At 37.9% G+C, this 21,077-nt stretch overlaps 1 protein-coding gene across 1 annotated transcript; it reads right to left on the bottom strand.

Annotated features, from left to right (window-relative positions):
• Nucleotides 1-10,593: 10,593 nt before the first annotated feature.
• LOC142544300 (PWWP domain-containing protein 1-like) lies at nucleotides 10,594-16,131 on the bottom strand. The gene is made up of 2 exons (XM_075651363.1): nucleotides 14,936-16,131; nucleotides 10,594-13,003 (listed from the first exon to the last, which is right to left on the bottom strand). The coding sequence occupies exons 1-2, from the start codon at nucleotides 15,981-15,983 to the stop codon at nucleotides 10,899-10,901; spliced, it is 3,153 nt and encodes a 1,050-aa protein (XP_075507478.1). The 5' UTR covers nucleotides 15,984-16,131; the 3' UTR covers nucleotides 10,594-10,898.
• Between the last annotated feature and the right edge of the window lie 4,946 nt (nucleotides 16,132-21,077).

Genomic DNA, 21,077 nt, shown 5'->3' on the forward strand with positions numbered 1-21,077 from the left:
CTCAGTGTCAAAAATTCCGATGCTACACGGACCCATACACGGACCCTGGCACGGGGTCCGTGCCCTTCCTTCTTTTCTTGTATGTCCTTACAGTAGGTACACGGACCCTTACATGGACCAGGACACGGGGTCCAAGTCCTCCCTTTTCTTCGAGACAAATTTTGCACAGCTTACACGGACCTGGGCACGAGGTCTGTGTACTCCATTTTTGGGCAAAATTATGTTGATTGCTTTGGGGTTCGATGTCATGGTTTAGTACGATAATTATACGAGGTCAAGTCTTGAGTGGTCTAGAATGTCATAACCTATTTATTTACTTCGGTGGTGAGCACGAATACCTACGTCTAAGCTTTGAAAAATAAGTGGTTGAACTCATGTTAGTATGTGCAGCAGTGACCCCAAGCGAGATCCAACGAATCCCTCTACGCCAAGTAAGTATGTTCGACGTGCAAAAGAAAATATTTTCATGTTTTCGAGATATGCTAAATATATTGTGACCAAATTATGTATGGGATTGGAAAGCGGTAAATCATGACCAGGGACCAATCCACCCCGGTAAAGCATGACCGGGTTTAGATCAGGATTGGAAAGCGGTAAAGCATAACCAGGGACCAATCCACCCGTTAAAATATGAACAGGGATCTCATGTATGTGGCAGTGGATCTTCCCTGTCAGCCCAGTACTGTGGTTTAGTCTGATCAGGCGTATTTATGTCTGGGTCACTTGCTTTGAAACATATCTCTATGCAAAATGATGAAGTTTATGTATGTTCAAGTATGTATGATGCAAGCATGTTTAAGAAAAGTTTTACGTTGATGGCACGTCTACGATATGTATGAATGTTCAAGTTTTTGTATGCAAGTTCAAGTTTCAAGTATGTACGCTCAATTTTAAAGATGCATGTGGCTTTATTACGTATTATCTGTTATTCCTAGATTATGCATGTTGAGTATTTAGACTCACTAGACTTGATCGATGCACGTGAGGATGACTTTGAGGAGACGAAAGGTGGGGACAAGTAAGCCGGCTTGGACTGAGCGGGAGGCTGAACCCGAGGACCGCACATGTTTTAATTTTTATGCAATGTTTCAACTACTCTGATTTCACGTTTTGTTTACAATGTTTAAACAAGTATTTTTCATTGGCAAATTTTATTGGTGATCTCTTTTAATGCAAATATTTTTGGATGAACAATTGATTTATGAACGAAAATTGAAAGTTCATTTGGTATTTAAAAAAATTTTATTTTCCGCAAATTTCAAGTAGTTTAAAAGTACGGTACGTTACAAATTCACTCAAAATTCTCTCTAAACCACACGACACACACATACTTTGAAGGAAGAAGCATCGAAATCTTCTAGTGTTCCAAGCCAAGGTCGTTCGTCATCTTTCTTCGCAATCGTCAACGTTATTTAGTGCGTAAATATGCAAATTCACGCCATATTCTCCCTTTCTAATCATCTATCACACCATAGTAATTGTTTGAACATGTTTTGCATGAAAAACAAGAGACACTTGGTTATATTTTCGTTTTTGCATCAAGGATGGTTTTTAAAACATGTGTGTTGATTCAAAATTATGTTTAGCATGATCCTAAGGGCTGCCATTGAAACGTCCTGTCATTTTTATTGCTTAAAAAGTACTAGAAATTTTTTTTTCTCTAACTTTAATATTTCGGCCATCTCAATTAACACATGAAAATATTTTTATAAAATATTTTGTCCTTTTTAAAATAAAACCTCAATTAACTAGTATTTAAAAATTCGAGTGAAATAGTCGTAAAGTAAAATCGTCTACTGTTTTACCAAACCTAAAAAGCAATAATTTGAAAGGAATAGTTCATACTAAACCTCTCAAAAATCTCTCAAATGCATAAATAAATAAACTTATAAATCTTTAAATAAAATCATAAAGCACGAGTCAAAAGTCATAATGCGGAAAAAGTAGAAGCGCTGGTCCTCGGGTTGTGTGCGCCTTCAGTCCAGTCAAATCACCCGTCAAGTCCTCCCTCAAACTCACCTGCATCCATCACACCTAGTGAGTCTAAAGACTCAACACACCATAATCTTTATAACGAGTAATACGTAATACAGTCAACATATAACAGTGAAAAATACTTGTACTTAAAATATCGTTTTCATGAAGATGCATAAACATAAACATTTTCGTAAACATTTTCATGACATGCAATCATAAACCTTAACTTTTTTCTTTTTCCTCAACATGACATGACATAAAACCTTTAACATGATCATGAACATTTTCCTTTTCCTTTTCCTTTGTTGAATTAAGATCGTTAATTGTGACTTTTCTGATCATGCTCATGAGGGTCGATGGATCCATCTACATAAAACCACAGTACTGGGCGGCGGGGGACACCAGCAACACTCTCACCGGTCAACTGGGCCCTGGCCTATCATGATTCGAATAGAAATACGATCGTCGGGGCTCCATCTGGGGCCTTTTCCCATAAATGGGCTCCCTCTGGGGCCTTTTCCCCTCACGATATTCCCATTCTTCCGTTACCACAAAACCGTTACCACATATCCTTTACCACATATCCGTTACCACATATTCGCAATGATGGAAACACGATCGTCGGGCTCCCACTGGGACCATAACCTTCACGACGTCGCCAACATTAACGAATTAGTCACAATTATTTCACATCCTTCAACATTTTTCATTCACATCACTTTAGAAAAATCATGAATATCATTACATTTTTCATTTTTGAAATCAAGCATGCAACATGTATTTTAAATGTCTTCTTAAAATCATACAAATCCTTTAGACATTTAAAAATCATAAGTTAATCGTGAACATTTCATAAACAATTATAAATGATCATAATATCATAAAAACAGCATTTAGGGCACTGCCATGACCTTTACTAATTTCTAGGTGTAAAAAGACCGTTTTACCCCTGGACTCGACATTTTACGTTTTCGACTTTTTTCTTGATTTCCTGACTCTAAAATGTCCCAAATAATTATTTAAGCTTACATGAATTTTTTCATAATTTTATTTGGCTTAAAACTTAGACTTTTTCATTTATCTTTAATTAATTGTTTTAATGGTGTTTTAATCCCGAAAAATACCAAACTTTAATATAAACTTCCTAAATTCTAAATTTAGTCTTTTTATATTATTTTAGCCCCTATGGATCATGACTCGACCCCCGTGAGCCGTTTTCCAAATTTTCTTTATTTTAAAACCCTATTTGACACCTAAACTTCGACCCCGAGCCATTTCTTAATTTTATCGAGTTACCCTCGGACCATAACGAACCAGAACCTGCCCAACATGCTGGAGTACCCTACTGGACCTCGGAAACTCACGGAAACCTCACCCAAAGCCAAAAACGAAGCACCCCAATTCACTCCTATTCTGGCCGAGGACTCCCCTTATAGCTAGGACTCTTCTTGTGCGTCCAGGCTCCTACCCGTGAGCCCAGACCCTGAACCAGTCACTCACCCACCTTCCTAGGACTCTAGTAAAACACCTGGACCCGGCCCTTGAACCACAGACCGAGCCTCCTTCCCTGCACGAGCGGCGCAACCCTGCGCGCTGTGCTTGTATCTCACGGGTAGAGTCCTAGCATGGCTAGGACTCCTTCCCCCGCCCCTAGCTCGAGTCCTAGTCTGGGTAGGACTCTGCCCTTGACCCTTATCAGCCCCTAACCAAGCCCTGAACCCAAGCCAAGGCCAGCCCTCCCCCTTGACAGCAACTCGCGGTTGCTTGTTCTTGTTTCTGCCGATTTTTGTGGTGTTTAGGTTGTGTTTGTGTGACTCTAAAATAGGTGTAAACCACTCTTGATCCTTCCTTATGTCGTGGCAGCCCCTTAACCAAACAATATACAAGTTATTGGATTCAAAAATCATGTTTTCTCATTTATACATGCCATATACCGAAAATTCTGAAAAATATTTCATGTTCTTCATGCACACAATAATTCAATCAATAATATGATATGATGGATGAGAAAAGGAGATGTATGACGTTCCTTTGCGTATTTAACGCACGAAAAAAAACGTTGACGATTGAAGAACGACGACGAGGGACGACGCTTGAAAACTCTAGCAAACTTTGATGCTTTTCCCTTGAACTAACAAAACTTTTCCCATGCCTTTTGCTTGTGTGTGCCGTGTAAATTTGAAAGAAAGAAGAGTTTTATTGGTTGGGGGAAAGTGGGGCGTGTAGTTAAAGGGTTTGGGGTAGGTTAATTACATAATATATAGTTAATTAAACACTAATTAAGCTTTGGCCCATTAAGAGATTAATTAGGCCTATTAATGCTTAATTAAAATATTTAAAAGATTTAAAAATAATTTTGCTTAAATAAGTTTGTGAATTTATTAGCCGGGTTGCTAAAACGTTTGCGTTTTTTATGAAAAACCAACACCGATAAAATTTACGTCTCGTCGTATAAAATCACCTCAAAACTTCTTATTTTCAAAAATAAGAAAAAGCAACACCCTTATTTAAAATAATTAAAAATAATTATTTAATAAAAACATTTTCTATTTTTCAGCCATCGGTCTCCGTTCCTCGATCGCAACTTGAATATCCTTAAAAATACATTTTAATGCAATCATGTAGAAAAATATAATTTAAACATATCAATATGCACCACATAAATAATTAATGCAATTAAAACATTTAATTAAAATACAAAAGAATTTAATAATTGCATGCACGTGGTTTGCGTGGCCCCTTTAAATTTTCGGGGCATTACAGCCATGATTAGGAAAGGTTTAAGGGTGGTTTCTACATGTTTTAAAGAGTCCTAAGTAACACAAAACATGCTGCACACGTACAAAATAAAAGCTGGAAACCGAAATTTATGTCTGGTGATCGAGGGGCTCGAATTTGGGCATGATTTCTTGGCTTGGGTCTCGGCTGGACTAGGGCTGGCTAGAGTCATGTATGAGTCAGGGAGAGAGTCCTAGAGAGCACAAGTGTTGCGCGCATGGTGCGGCCGCGCAGGGGAGGAAAGGCTCAGCCAGGGGGGCTTCGGGCCGGGCTAGGGTGAGTCCTTAGGGTTCTAGGAGGGTTCACTAGAAGCTGGTTCAGGGGCTGGTTCGATGGCTAGGTCCTAGGCGTGACTTTGAGGAGTCCTTTTCATGGGGGAGGGGGGGGAGTCTCGGCCGTGAGCTACAGCTTGTGTTGTGGCTTGCTGTTCGAGCTAGGGTCAGGTCCATTTGGTTCTTAGGGTCCAGTAGGGTTTAGGGAAGGGTTGGCTCGATGTTGGCTCAGGCCGGATCGAGCTTGGCTCGATGAAATAACAATATGGCTCGAGGATAGGTATTCGAGGGGCTCAAGGTTTTTGTTGGAACATTTCATGTTCGCAATCTTGATTTTGATGTTAACAAAACTTGTTATTGTATTTCTAACATATTTACTCAAGTGTGAACTTATTAAAACAAGAAGTAAGCCGAAACTGAATTCTGCACAAACTGAATTTCTGGCAACCTTCGGTATTTTGATGATATCTCTCAACTGGATGATCCAAATGACAATCCGCCAACTGGACTGATCAGAAAACTCAATTTGGAACAAATAATATTTCACCTCAGTTTAGAAAATTCGGAATTTATCAAGGTCTAACTGATCGCTCAGTTATCGAAATGAAGTGATTCAGTATGCGTTGGAAAGATAAGACGATGATCTAAAAATCATCTTCAGAAGTCAAAGTCTGAATCGAATCTTAAGAAGCTGATAAATAACGATGAAGGTACTGGTTCTGCACGAACTGAAATCAGCTAGGCTGATTTCAGCACACCAGCTGAAACTGAACCAAACCAGCTGAAGACTAGTTGAACCAGACCAAGTGAACCAGCTGAACTGAACCAGCGGCTGACCAACTGAACTGAACCAGCTGCTGAACAACTGAACTGAACCAGTTGAAGTAAACCAGACCAGCTGAAACTGAACCGATCCAGTTGAACTGAACCAGACCAATTGAACCGAACCAGCAGCTGACCAACTGAACTGAACCGAACCAGCTGCTGACCAGTTGAACTGAACGACCAGTTGAGTTGACCAGAGTTGACCAGTCGGGAAAATGTCCAGCAAGGCGAATTTGACCGTTGCAATTGTAGAAACAGTACAGAAACTTTCTAAACGGTCATATTCTTGTATCTAACGTATATATCATTGTTCGAGCCTATAAATACAACATCTAGAAAGATCAAACAAGAGGTTTTGAAGAGATTCAAAGCATGGGCAGTTAGCATGATGAAATCAGCTAGTTGAGAGCACAAGCCCTTGTGTGAGGATACATTTGAGATGTACACTGTAAAAAAAAATTCCTCACACACAATCACTCACACATATACAAGAGAGTTGAACTTCAAATATTAGTTGAGTGAGTCTTGCACAAAGACAATAAACTTGTGTATGTAGTCTTTGCATATGAGACATTAAATAATATGCTGATTGTGAGCTGCTGCCTACAATCTTGAGTGCTAGGAGTTCAGTTTAGGCAATGGTGTAAGTCCTAGCTGAATGGGTTTGTACAAGGTATTGTATAAATCAAATTCTTCTAGTGAATCCTTCCCAAGGGGAAGAAGGGGTGACGTAGGAGCATTTGAAGTCTCCGAACATCCATAAAAAAATTTGTGTCTATTTGTTTATTGCTTTACTTATCATTTCCATGGTTTTTTAAAGATGCATTGTTGAAGCATTTTATGTGTTCTTCAAATACCAAAATATTACATACCAAGTGTTTGATAAAATGTTCCAACCAAATAGTTTTACTCATTCAACTTGCATATATTTTAAATGGGTTACAAAATGTTTAATCGGTTACTACGAAGGATTATTTCAAGTGTCTTCCGCTTGGTTTGAAAACCAAACTCGATATAATTCATTGGGTGTTCAAAATTTCAAGAACCGAACTATTGTAGCTCAACGATTTATCCCCCTAATTGATCCTGTCAATTGGTATCATTTTCTTTCTTGAAAATAAATCGAAACATGTCTCACGGGGGTCGAGTCATGGTTCACGAGGGGTAAAATAATATAAAAAGTTTAAGTTTTTAATTTAAGAATTTTATATTAAAGTTTGAAATTATTCGGGATTAAAACGCCTTAAAAACGAATAATTAAGGAATAATTAAAAAGTCTAGTATTTAAGCTAAATAAAATTATGGGAAAATTAGTTTAAACTTAAATAATTATTTGGGACATGTAAGAGGCAATGAAATTAAGAAAATTCAAATTCAAGGATTTTTACGTCTAGGGGTAAAACGGTAATTTTACATCTAAAAATTAGTAAACGTCATGGCAGTGCCCTGAATGCTGTTTTATACGTCAAAATGTTTATTTTAAATTTTTATGGAATTTTATGATTTTTATGGGATTTAATGATGAAACGATAACGTTAAAAGATATGTTGCATGTTTGTTTTTAAAAGAAAAATGACATTAAATGCATGATTTTTATAAAGTGGTGAAAATGTGAAACATTGGAGGATGTGAAGTAATTGTGACTATTATGATGATATGATTGGGAATATCGTGAGGGAAAAAACCCCAGAGGGAGCCCATTTAGGAGCATGACGATCGTATTTCCATATGATGAGGATATGCCAATGCTCAGTTGACGGGTGAGAGTATCGCTGATGTCCCCGCCGCCCAGTACTGTGGTTACATGTAGATGGATCCATCGACCTTATGAGGAAATGAAAGTCACAATTAACGATCCGAATTCAATAAAAGAAAAATGTATATGCTTATGATGAAAAAAAAGGATATGTTTATGATAAAATGATGAATGATATGGATTGATAAAAAGGAAAAATGTTTATGTTTAAGTTTATGCATCTTCATGAAAATGTTATTTTACGTAAAAGTATTTTCACTGTTGCATGTGATTTTTATACGTATTATTTGTTATCAATAATATGTTGTGTTGAGTCTTTAGACTCACTATGTGTTATCGATGCAGGTGATTATGATAACATTGATAATGGAGGTCTTGATGGTTGACTTTACTGGACTGAAGGTGCACTTAACCCGAGGACCAGCGCTTCTATTTTTCCGCACTTATGATTTACGTTTATGATTTATGTTAAAGATTTTACGACTTTTTATTATGCTTTGAGAGGGTTTTTGAGAGGTGATAGTATTGGCTATACTTTTCGAATTATTGATTTTTAGGTTTAGTTTTATGTTTAAACTATTTCCTTGATTTTTCAAATATTAGTTGGTTGTTTTATTTTAGAAATGGTGTCAAAATATTTTATGTCTTTTGTATAAGGGTTTGGCCGAAATAATTGTAAGGGTTTTTAAAAAAATTCTAGTACTTTTTAAGCAAAACGAGTAGTGGACGTTTCAAGACGAGTCTCCCTGGCGGAGACTCGTGAACTCCCTTGTCAGGCGACCCCTGACATCAGCTGGGAAATATTTACCATAGAACACCTCCTTGAACCGATCCCACGTGAGGGTAGCCAAGTTCAGCCCGTGCGCTGCTCCCTCCCACCAAAGGAATGCATCATCTCTCAACATATACGTGGCGCACCTGACCCAGTCGCCATCCCTCATATCCATGTACTGAAAATGTAGCTCCAAGGATCGAAATCCAACCCTCTACCAAGAATGAATCAGTGGTGCCCTCGAACTCCTTCGGGTTGAGCTGTCTAAACTGCTCATATATGTCTGTCTGAGGTCGGGGAGCCTGCTGCGCCTGCTCCAGAAGTCTAGCCATGCCCACGAAAACTCGAGTAGATGCTTCCAATGGCAGTGGTGGTGGTGGAGGAGGTGGGCCTCTGCCGCCTCCTGGAGTATCATCATGTCGGTGTGTACTGGGGGCGCGTCTGGGAGACATGATATCTGAATACAGTCCAAATTCTAAACGTAACACATCATGCAATTTAATCTAGTTTTCAAATCATTTAATCCTTAAATCATGAAAGCAGGTAAACATGTAATGTAAATCACTATAAATCATAAATCATGCAATCATGCAAGTGATAGCTTTAAACATTTAAACTTACAGACTTGAGGCTTGAAGACTGAGCTGCAGAAGCTGACGGTGGCACAACCCTATACAGGACCCTTGCTCTGATATCAACTGTAACGATTGCTACTTAAAAATGCTACTAATTTTTTTTTTTGACAATCTCAATTTTTTCAAAATTCATAAAATTATGCATGCATACCAGATGGGACCAGCCACGAACCAGCCCCTCCTAGCCCACCTTAGGACCCTTCTTGACCTACCTAAGCCCAGCCCTCAGCCCCAAGCAAGCGCACCACTCAAACCACCACGGGAAGCGCACACCCGGGCCTCCCTTGAAGCGCATCGGCTTCTAACCTAGGGACCCCTCTTCTACACGAGACCAGCTGAGTTTGGACCTCCCCTGGACCTCAGTTGGACCTTCCTGGACTGCACCTTGGTCTGGTTCAGCCTCCTTTCAGCCGAGTCTTCCCTAATCTTTCTCCAAAACGCCCAAAACCCTAGCCGCCTATGCACCACCTTTCGGCCTTCACCTAACCCTTGCACACCCTCGACTCCAGCATCATGTCTCCTTAGTTTACAGCCTACACGCCCCTTAGCAACCATAAAAATCGAAAGCCCCTTGCAACAATGCATAAAAACGTGAGCATGAGTCATAAAAATGCAAAGTTTCATGTCAAACTTATTCAAAAACGTGAACACAAGGTAGATCAAAGGATTGTCATGCATTTACATATATTTCAGCATAATATTGGCGTGAATGAGGAGAAAATGAAGATAAATGCGTGCCTTAACATGACTATGCTCAAAAACTCGAAGATACGCACGTCGGACAAGCACCAAAGGAGTGGGGAGGGAGCTTGCTTGAAAGCTATGGAGGAAAACCGATGGGGCTGTTTTTTTTTTTTTTTTTTTGTAAAAGTCGAAGGGGAGGGCTGCTGGAAATGGGGTGGGCAGCTGCTGAAGGTTAAGGGGTGTTTAGGGTCAATAAATCTAGGTTTGGGTTAATATAATAACCTACTAATGGGCCCTTGATAATATTTTAAAAGGATTAAAAGATTTGAGCCCACTAAACATTAAAACAAACCCAACAAACCAAATAACACTCTCGAAAAATATTCTGTTTAGATACGTTTCAGAAAATATTGCTCGACCACTCAAAAAGTCCTCGATTCGATAAACATTGCGCACAGATTAAAAAATATGAACCGACAAGTAACAATATCCACCAAAACCCACTTTTCGAAAAACATTCTTAAAACACTTCATATTAATTAAGTAAAATTAATCATTCAATAAAAATATTTTTTCAGATTATCCATGGTCTCCATTACTCGTTCGAGCACGAAATGCAACTTCAAATCCTAATGTATGAAACTTTAAAGTAATCATGACATAAACCCTGACCATGCAATAATCATGCATAAAATGCATAAAAATCCTTAAACACATATTTTAAATAAAACCCTAAATTGCATACATTCAGGTCACGTAGTTCGAATTTCCTAGACCTTATAAATATTATCAAATGTTGATGTATAGTATTACTTTCAACAAATTCTTATATATCAAGTTAAAAAATAAATAAATTATATCATATTTAAAAAAAAATTAACAAAAATAAAAATTTGAAACCAACCCGAAAGACCATTTCCTTTAATAAAGCATATCTTTGCAGCCAAGTTGAAACATAAACACAAATGCTGAAGGGCGAATGCATGCATTACATTCTATAGAAAGATGTATCCGCAGATTCAAAAATATTCAACATATTCAAGTCGGCCCAAAGCATTATACCACGAAAGAAATTAAATAAACTCTTTCATCACCTCCAACACCTTGGTCTCATTTCATGATCATATGCAGCGGCCCCTCGACGGTCACTTTGTTCGGTTTCTTCTTAATGGTAATTTTGTTTCTTAAAATCCCCGATGCTAAAGAGCCTGGTAAGGCACATGGCCTAAAACCTGTGTCAAATTGCTAACCACGTCGCTACATTTGTTTAGTAGATTAAGCATCTCTTGCGAAATGTCTTCGTTTAAATGTGGTCGAGTGAGGGGAGGATACTGTCTAGCCGATGCTTGTTCGGTATTAATAGGTGGCAATATATGAAATGCAGTAGGTGGAGGAACAATAGACTTTGATAAATTCTTACTATTAACATCCACTGAATATGAAGAAGATGAAGTGGCCTCGGGAAAACATGCAATGTTGTCGACGTTCTTATTCCAGCTACAAAGTTGTGTGTTGTTATTGTTTTCCTCACCATCCAAGACAAATTTAACACGCGAGCTCCTGCCACCATTTCCACCTTCGTCGCTCGAGGGCTTCTTGAGGCAGGACTTGAGCTGCCCAGATTGCAAAGTAACCAGCCCAGAGGCGGCTGTCCGCGGCTCGAGAGAAGGATCTCGAGATTGTGAGGTGCCGACGGTTGACGGGTCTTCCCTCTGAATCTTTGCTGATTCTGCTTCTGCTGCCTCCGCCAACAAGTCCCTGAGGTAGCATCTGACATTTGTGGTTCCAAATAAGTTGCCACTAGCATCGACAAACTTCAAAGCAGCTTCTGCGTCAGCCTTGAATCGATAGACAAGACGGCATGTATAAGATTTCCAGAAGACCCTAGTCGCGGAGTGATCCATTGGCCCAAAACGAGCGAATCTTACCCTCAGCTCTGCACCAGACGGAAGCCCTGCACCTGATGGAAACTTCATGACTAGCATAGTCGGATTCGAAACTCTTCCAGACTGCTCTTTTTTCTTGCATGATTCTAGTTTTGCTGCTTTTAGCGTTGGAGGCACATTTTTGGCAGCGACTTCTTTCGCTTCCGTTTTCTGGGACTCAGCAGGCCTTTGTAATGGCCTCTTTTCTACGGCAAATAATTTCACATCCTCTGACTTCTTCATTTTCTTAATATCTCCAGATTCATTGATCTTCGTTGTCTTAGTTTTATCTTCCAAGTCACCTACCATCTTCTTTTTCTTAACTATTTCCGAGACATGGACCTTCGTTCTCTTAACTTCCTCAAAGTCACTGAACTTCTTTTTCTTAAGGTCTTGTGAGTCACCAATCTTTATTTTTTTCTTGATGGCCTCTGGACGATCCAATGGACCACGCTTTATCCCACTTTTGGTTGAATCGCCAGGCCCGACTGAAGATTTCACAGGTTTCACACTCATGCCATCGGCCCCATCAACAGGGCCAACAAAAACATTAGCTGTGGATAACAATTTACTGGCGCGAGCTTCACTTGCTTCATCACTCTCAGTTGGCGCCAAAACCAAGCTCTTCTGATACACAAGAGACCGGAATTTTAGGAAAACTGAAAAGATATTGTCTGGGCAACTCATGTCCATGCCATGGAAGGGATTGAGAGCTAGAGCGCAAAGATCTTTCAGTAGAATTAGTAGCTCTATATTCTCAGAGTCCAGCTGTGCTTCCACTCGAAATGAGGTTGAGCCTACAACACTATTATCAACAGTTGGAACATGTAGTGCGGGCGTTCCTGAAACATTCTCAACCATGACACCAGTATCACTAAGGGAAACAGGCAACTGCACAAAGCCAGCACTGGCTATAGCGCTTATTTCTTCCTTAATCTTTTTCTTCTTCTCAACCAGGTCTGCATGCTCAGAGCCTAGATTTGCCAAGGGTTGCTTGCGTATCTTAGCTTTTTTTGTTGCAGAACAGAAAAGTTTCTCAGAACCTTCTGAAGGTTTTATGCCACTTACCATGGACATTGAATATTTGATAGGTTGATGCTGACCATCTGCACATTCAGACTCATAATATTGGTACATGTTGTCTCCTATGCCAGAATATACTACTCTCTCAGAAACCCCAGAACCATCAACCAAAAGATGATTACTGGTAGTGCCTGCTTGGCCAACAAATATTTTCTTGGGCTTCTTGGAGAAAGGTTCATCTCGGCGTTTGAATAGATATTTGTCCTTCTCCATTTGATCTTTCATTCTTTTAGGTTTTACAGAATTATTCTGCTTACACAGAGCTTCAGCAACCACCAGCCGACCACTCAGAGGAACTGCATATTGTCATATGAGCAAGACGAAAATCCATCTTCAAAGAAGAATAAACATAACAAAAATACTGATAACTTGTTCACAAGCAAGGAGATTTCACTCATATACAAAGAAAATATGCAGCGTACAAGCCACAGAAAGTTGAAGAATGTCTTATTATGCCTTGAATAAAGTCCACCAACGTTTATGCAAATTCAACAGAACAAATTTTAATGAAACAATTTGCCCAATAAAATAGGATGGTAAATAATTGCTTGAAAGGAACACCTATCCCTTGACATCACTCAATGATTGAATGTCATAATATTTTTCTCATATTTCTGTTTAAAATTACAGTCTGAAATTGTGTAAAATGAAAAGTTTTATTTTTAGGTAAAGATTATAATCGAGAGGTGCAAGTAACATGCATAAATTGCCAAAAGATAAATTTTACTGACGCACAATTTGGTTTTTGTAATATTCTAAAGATGAATTAAAGGTAAGATCAGTAAACAGCAGCTTACAAGATATGAACAATACATACAATTATACAATTCGGGAAAAGTGGCATAAGTGAGTCATAACTCATCCAAAGGCACTTAATGGGCCGCTTTAACAAAAAAAAGCATAATTTCTAGCCAACATAGTGATAACTGATGCCCAGATTTAGTCTTACAGAGGACGCAACACATCTTTATGACATATATCGATAACTAAAGAAGGTTTATTTGAATAAACAAATAATCACAGTAAACAAAAATTCTGAACAGATTTAAAATAATTTACCAATCAACCTCAATCAGTGTTCTAAATTGCGGTCGAGGCGACCGCCTAGGGGCGTGGCAGACAGTCAAAATTTTTAAGTTGTAGTCAACAATTTTAAAAACCTAGTCAAAGTCAACTAATTTTAAATATCAAAACCTTAACACACCTCACTTTTTTTATTTTATTTTTGGTTTTCACTCTCAAAACCACCACACACAATCTGCCGCACGCCGCATTTTATTAATTGCACATTATCTAGATGATATTATATTTTGTGCTTAAACATTATTTAATTGCATATTTTACATAAAAAATGATTACTATATTTGATTATATTGCATGATTATCTATAAAAAAAAATACTTAAAAAAATTCAACCGTCTAGGCACCGCCTGGGCGGCCGAGGCGGTAGGCGGTCACCGACCGCCCCGCCACCGCCTCCCGCCATTTGCAACCTTGACCTCAATAGTATCTATAGTTCTGTAACAGTGAAATCAAACTAGAATAAACCATCATTCCCCACGTCACTACCATAGAGTAAATATATTTAGCCGTTTTTCCAAAGCAAACGACATTGAATATTCTTTAACAGCTGCAGTAACTTAAACCAATTTAGTGTGACTGTTCATATTCTTGAAATGTTATATCCACCGTATTTTTTGGTGCCTAAACAAATGATACGTCCCCTAGGAATGAATTATTACGCTTTTTACCTGATAACATGATTCATCGTCATCATAACACATTCACCCTAGTAGCAAAGTCGGCTACATGGATATTAGTTCTCCAAACTAAGCGATTTTCCCACATGTGATCCTTTAAACACCAAGATATCTGAGGATAACTTGATTCAAGCCATAATAATTGTACAAAAAATAACTGTCCTGATTGATGTGAACCATTTCACAAACGTAACAACCACGGTAATGAACATATTGTTAGATTGCTTCAAGAACATTTGAATTTTTTAAATTCCAACTAGCATATTGTCCGCAGATTAAAATATAATCTTCTATTTCAACTCTATAATCAATTTGGCCCAGCTCAACCGTATAAGGTATCATATCCAACAAGTTAAGTCATATATCCTGCTCTTATCGTATCAACAAGAGATACAAACAAAAAATGGACCAGAGGTTTCACTCTGCGTAGCCAAAACATAAATAATAAAGCATCATCTCATGAAATACCTTTAGATGGATCCAAAGTCATTGGCGCGGTAGGCCGCTGAGGGCGCTCTGGTGTAGTTCCAAAGGCCTGCGCATATGTCTCGTCAAACTCCTCAAACAGTGATTTTCTACATGCCAAAACTGTGGCCTTGTTCCTGATAAATTCAATGGTTAAATGATGGTTCCTTGGCTTTAAGGCCATCTGTTGCATGAAAGAAAGCATCTCCCTTGGCTGGAAACTATCTCTTGCTTTATTAATCTGAATCGAAGAATAAACCCCAGGCTCATCCCCCACCCCGATGTCCACTAAATAGTCACCTTTAGAAGCAGAGGGCCCAAAATTGAATTCATTTCTACATCTGCAGGCTAAACCCAAACTCCGTCTTCTTGATAACTCATCAATTGCGTCTTCCACAGAGGTTAAGAATGACCGCAAATTAGTTTGGCGGGACTTCTCAGCAAAGTTCTGCTCAAAAGGAATTAACTCGGAGGGAAGGAACCAGCCATAGCTACTATCCCCAAAAAATGCTACCAACACATGACCCTCGCGCTTGCTTTTCCGAACAGGAACTGATGCATAATTCTCATTATATATGTGTCCGGGCCACCAGGGATGCGATTTCACTTTCCCCCACACCATATCACCAACATCGTACCCATATCCATCAGCCCCACAATTATCCTTAACTGCAAACTCGTCGAAATCCGACAACATAGAACCATAATCCTCTACAACACCTCTACGTTTCTTGTTTTCCGATTTAACATCCTGTAAATCGGTTCTTCTGCTAATTTCCGAAATAGAAGAACTAGTATGATTCTCCAGAGCTTCAAAACTCGCCAAACCTACGTTATTGTCCTCCTCATTTTTCACCTCCGAAACCCTATCTTCATTCCTCGCATTAGATTTATTATTCAAGTCCGCGAACGAAACCCTAGTCGCTACTTCAGTGAAAAACACTGAACGGGGACCCAATCTACGGCCGGTATCATTTCTGCCGCCAATGCCGCGGACTTCTTCAACTCCAGCATCCTTTCCGTCCGACGATGAATCGAGTTCAGAGCTCATCACGAATTATCATTCGAAACAGCACCAATTAAATCCAATCACATAATTGAGGGTAAACAAGAACAAAATTCGAATCGAGCAGAGATGTAAAACAGTAGCTGAACCCTTGAGAATTGTAATTGTAATCGAATGAAATGAAACGATAATCACGTGTTGTTTGTATAAATATAATTCAAATAATAACTTTATATTATAGAAATTATGTTGTCCAAATATATATTGTTAAAAATAAAATATTTAAATTAACAAAAAATACTTAATTTAAAAATATTTGTTATTTTATTCGAAATTTTTCACTGGGGTTGGAATAAAATTGAGTTAAGAAAAAGAGACATTTAAATCTTGGAATAATAATTAATATAAAATTCATCTATTAAATTTTTACAAAACATAGAAAGATTTAACAAAGATATACAAAAAGAATTAAACAACAGACGATTTTATGAGGTCCAACTCAGAAACATAAATTCATAAAAAATCACTCATAAACGTCTTAAAGTCATCTCTCGGTTAAGCTGGTTGAAAGATTACAACATAAATTTATTATTTCCTAGTTAAATTCGAACCTTGTGTTTATCATTTTCTGGTCTCGACCATGCTCCTCTAAGAGCACAATACATTCTATACGAAGAGTCGGACATAAAACTCCGGATTTCAACTAAAAATATAAAATGTTTTATAAAAGTAAATAGTGACAATGTCACAAAAGTCAAAAAGTATATAGTGATACTCCATTAAATTTGTCAGTATCTCAATATATTAAATATGAATATTCTAATCATCTTTAATATTAATTTTTAATGAATTTTTAAAATTTTCAAATATATAACTAATGTTGGATAAATTGAAAATATCTTTATCTGGATCTTGACTATACTGCATTTGCATTAGATAGATATAAAACCCAAGATTTTTGTAATCGTGATAATATTTTTGTAATTTAAGTGTGCTAAGATTATTCAATCTTTGGGTATCTAATTCATTATTTTATTTAAGATGTAAGATTTGCAAGTTTATCTAAAGTTGTGTGTATAATTATATCATGTACAATATTTCCGGAGCTCGAAATGAAATGACCTCGATTTTTTATTTTTTTTACTAATCATCAATCATAAACTCGAAATCGTAACTAAGTAAAATAACTTAACATTTCTAACAATCATAATAAATTAACAATTTAAAACTTAAGTTCATAAAATAAATCCTAAATCATCAACTAACCAAAACCTCATAACTTGACCTTTAAAAAGATAAACTAACAATAAAAATAAAACATAAAAATATCTCTAATAAGATCATTAACAGAATCTTTAAATCATTTATCTATCTGACTAGTGCGAAAACATAAAGGCCCTCGGGTGTGTAATGCTACATTTGATCTCCTCAATCGCCACCGCCTCCCATAAATCATCAAATCCTATATCATACAAACTTGGTGAGTCTAAAGACTCAACACGTTCTAAACATAGATAGCAAATAATACATATACAATCACATGCATTAATATCATACTTTTATTTAAAATAATGTTTTTAACATTAATAAACCATTTAAAATCCTTTAAGCATAATTAAATCATAAATTATTTTAAAATAACTTTTAAGCATAAATAAATCCTTTAAAAATCATTTAAAATAAGCTTTCAGCATAAATAAATCATTTTTTAAAAATCATTTAAAAATAGCTTTAATTATCATCAGAAATCATATATCATAAAATCATTTTAATCATAAGCTTTCAACATATATCATTTTGGGTGAAGTTTGATCCTTGAAAGTGACTAGTTTTATCCTTGTCAACTGATTAGTCTTAAGCTCCACGTGGCCCATGGGGTGTGCACTATGTTCCACCATGGAAATACGATCGTCGGGGCTTGCTCGGGGCCTTCTCCCGTACACGGGCTCCCTTTAGAGTCTTTTCCCATAAATGGGCTCCCTCTGAGGCCTTTTCCCTTAACGACATCACCATAAAATTGTAAAATCACCGTCCTCAACATAAACGGATCCCCCACAAATCATATATCATATGTCAAAGTCAATTCACATCCCTCAAAATATTTTTCTTTTTCTTGAAAATCATAAAATAACATAACTTTCCAAAAAAAACATTTTAAACAATATAAATTGCACAGCTTTACCATAAATCATAAAAATACATATTATCATCAAAATCATCATTTTAAATAATAGAATATCATTTTACAAGCATTAGGATCCTTCGGGACGCTGCCAAGCGTTTACGTATTTTCTTATGTGTAAAATTATTGTTTTGTCCCTGGACGTAAAAATTCTTGAATTTATCTTTTTCTCACTTTTAATGACATGAGATTATTCTAATAATTATTTAAGTTTAAATATAATTTTTCATAATTTTAGAAATATTAAAACTAGTCGTTTCTATTAATTCTTTAATTAACGTTTCGTGCGGCGATTAAATCCCGGATAAATTCAAAACTCATTATTTTGAACTCAACTTTTAAACATAACATTTTTTATTATTTATTCTACCCTTGGGATCCGTGAACCACACCCGTGGACCCATGGTTTCAATTTTAATCTTTTAAAATTTTGTTTTTGACACAAAGTGGAACATACTGAGCCTCCTAAATTACTCGAGCCACGCCCGAGCCACCTTCAGCCAAACCCTAGCCAACCAACCCAGGAACCCTCTTGACCAGTCCCAGGCCAAGGAACCAGCCCCTAAGTCGCTCAAACTCACATGGACAGTAGACCAAATTCTTCACATGGGAGGAACCTCACGCCTATGGACTCCTAGCCAACCTAGGACACTTTCAGCCGAGCCACCACTGAGCACACATGACCCTAACCATCCCTGGACCACGCCGAGACCCTACCCAGACCTAGCCCAGCCCTTGACCGAACGCATGAAGCCCTGCACCAGACAGCAGCCTCGCGCGTCACCCTTGTTGCCATGCGCATCCTCACGTTCCTTCGAGCCACACCGCACCCACTTGCACCAACCCCTGGCCCGACCCCTACTCAGCACCCTTGGACCCTGATGGACCACCTAGCCCAGCCCACATCGAGCGGCAGCCCCTGTAATTCCCGGCCACACCAGAACCTGCGTGTGAAGAGTCCTTTCACGCAAGAACTCTTCCTTAGCCGCCTTCCTCGACCCTAGCCGCCCTAGGACCCTACCTAGCCTTCCATCCTGACCCTGGCCAAGCCCCCAACCAGCCCTGGCCAGCCCCGTGACCCCATGCAAAACCACTGAGCCCCTTAACTACAACATGCACACAAAACCCACTGTTCTTATTTTTTATTTTAGTCCAGGATTTCCAGCCTTGTTTTCTCAATTATTTTGTCAAGTTTTGGCTACAAATCATTCATAATTTACCATGTATTGGCAGCGTGTCCGTCGGAATCAAAACGTTTTTCAAATAAACATAAAATCGTTGAAATTTTGAAAAATACGTATCCCGCCGTAACATAATCGAACACAAATATTTTTCATGCATAAACAATTAACACACACATATTTTGATTTTTATGATGTTTAAAAGAGTTTAGAAAACGTGTCTTTGCGTTTAAAACGCTCGAATATACGAACTTTGGCGAGGGTGCGACGTTGGACGACCGGACGACGAAGAACACAAGCTTTTCTTTTCCCCAAATTTTAGAAAATACTTGGTGTGTGTGAGGTTTATTTCACAGCTGCTGATGGTGTGAATTTGAGAGTTTTAGAAGACCTAGTGTAGAGCCCAAAATCAGTACACGTAAAACTCATGCATTTATTTGATTGATAAATAATTTATTTAATTTTAAAATGATTTTAGCGATGCATGTTTTATGAAATTGCATTAATTTAAATTATTTATGTTTATGTGATGCATATTAAAATATTTTCTTGAGTTTCATGTTTAGGCGAATATTCGACGCGGGATAGGGAAAAAAGACCGGTGAAGATATAACCGATTCTTGAAATCAAGTCGAGGAAATTGTTATTTTAAATAATTATTGGAGTTTTAAGCATTTTTAAAAATAAAAAAACCTAATTTACTTATTAAGTGATTTTTAAGATTTTACGTTTTCAAAATTACTAAGTTGAGTAGTAGGGATTTTTTTAAACCTTGCAAATTAGTTTATTTGATCCTTTAGTGGGGTTAAGTAATTAGGTTAGTATTATTTTTTTTCTAATTATTTAACTAAACCAATTTTTAGCCCCTAATTAATTAATCAATCAAAATCTTTACCTAAACTACACCATACTCACGCTCACACACAACAGAAAATCCTATCCTTGTGATAGAAGGGATGACGTAGGAGTATTTGAAGTCTTCAAACATCCATAAAATCTTTGTGTTCGTTACTTCAGTTATTCGTTGAGTATTCAATCTATCAGTTGGTTTATTTTCGCAGACAACAAGATTCTTGGATTCAGTTTATCACTAAACTGATTTCACCTTTATCGAAAAAAATAGTCAAATATCATAAAGTTTTTATTCATCCCTGATTCTAAACACTTTGATTCTTCAAACCGATCCTAACAGAAGTTGAGAAACTCTATGGATGGTCTTAGACCTACTATTCGTCGGGACATTATGTTGATGAGACCGGCCACATATGATGTTGCAACTGCCTGTGCTTTTCAGGCAGAACAGGCCTTCTGGGATATTGACGCGGAGATGCAGAGTAAGAGGCAACAGGCCCAGTAGAGCTCGCAGCCATAGAAGAAACAGATCACTGGGCCACCCAGGCATCAGGGGCAGCAGAAGCCACAGGGACAGTTTAAGAAGACCGGACAGCAGAGGCCATCACAGGCTCCAGAGGCTCTTAGGCCAGAGTAGAGACAGCCTTGCAAGCAGTGCAACCGGTTCCACTACGGCAAATGTATGTGGGGGACCTTCACGTGTTTTGTATGAAAGGAAGAGGGCCACAAAATAGCTTATTTCCCTAGGAACAAGGGCCCTACTATTGGCAGCACCTATGTGATGCATGCAGAGGAGGCGGAGGCTGAGCCAGCCTCGACACTGATCACCGGTAACCCTTATGTTTAAAATTTTGATTTATCGCCTCGATTGCATGTGATATTATGTTGTTTGTTGGAATTACTTTTGGGATTGAAAATTTAGAA

The sequence above is a fragment of the Primulina tabacum genome, chromosome 1, assembly GCF_025594145.1.
Source record: "Primulina tabacum isolate GXHZ01 chromosome 1, ASM2559414v2, whole genome shotgun sequence".
NCBI classification, from domain to species: Eukaryota; Viridiplantae; Streptophyta; class Magnoliopsida; order Lamiales; family Gesneriaceae; genus Primulina; species Primulina tabacum.

Coding starts and splice junctions, on each gene's coding strand:
- LOC142544300 (XM_075651363.1), bottom strand. CDS start 15,983: ATGAGCTCTGAACTCGATTCATCGTCGGACGGAAAGGATGCTGGAGTT. Junction 13,004..14,935: donor GACTTTGGATCCATCTAAAG/GTATTTCATGAG, acceptor GACAATATGCAG/TTCCTCTGAGTGGTCGGCTG.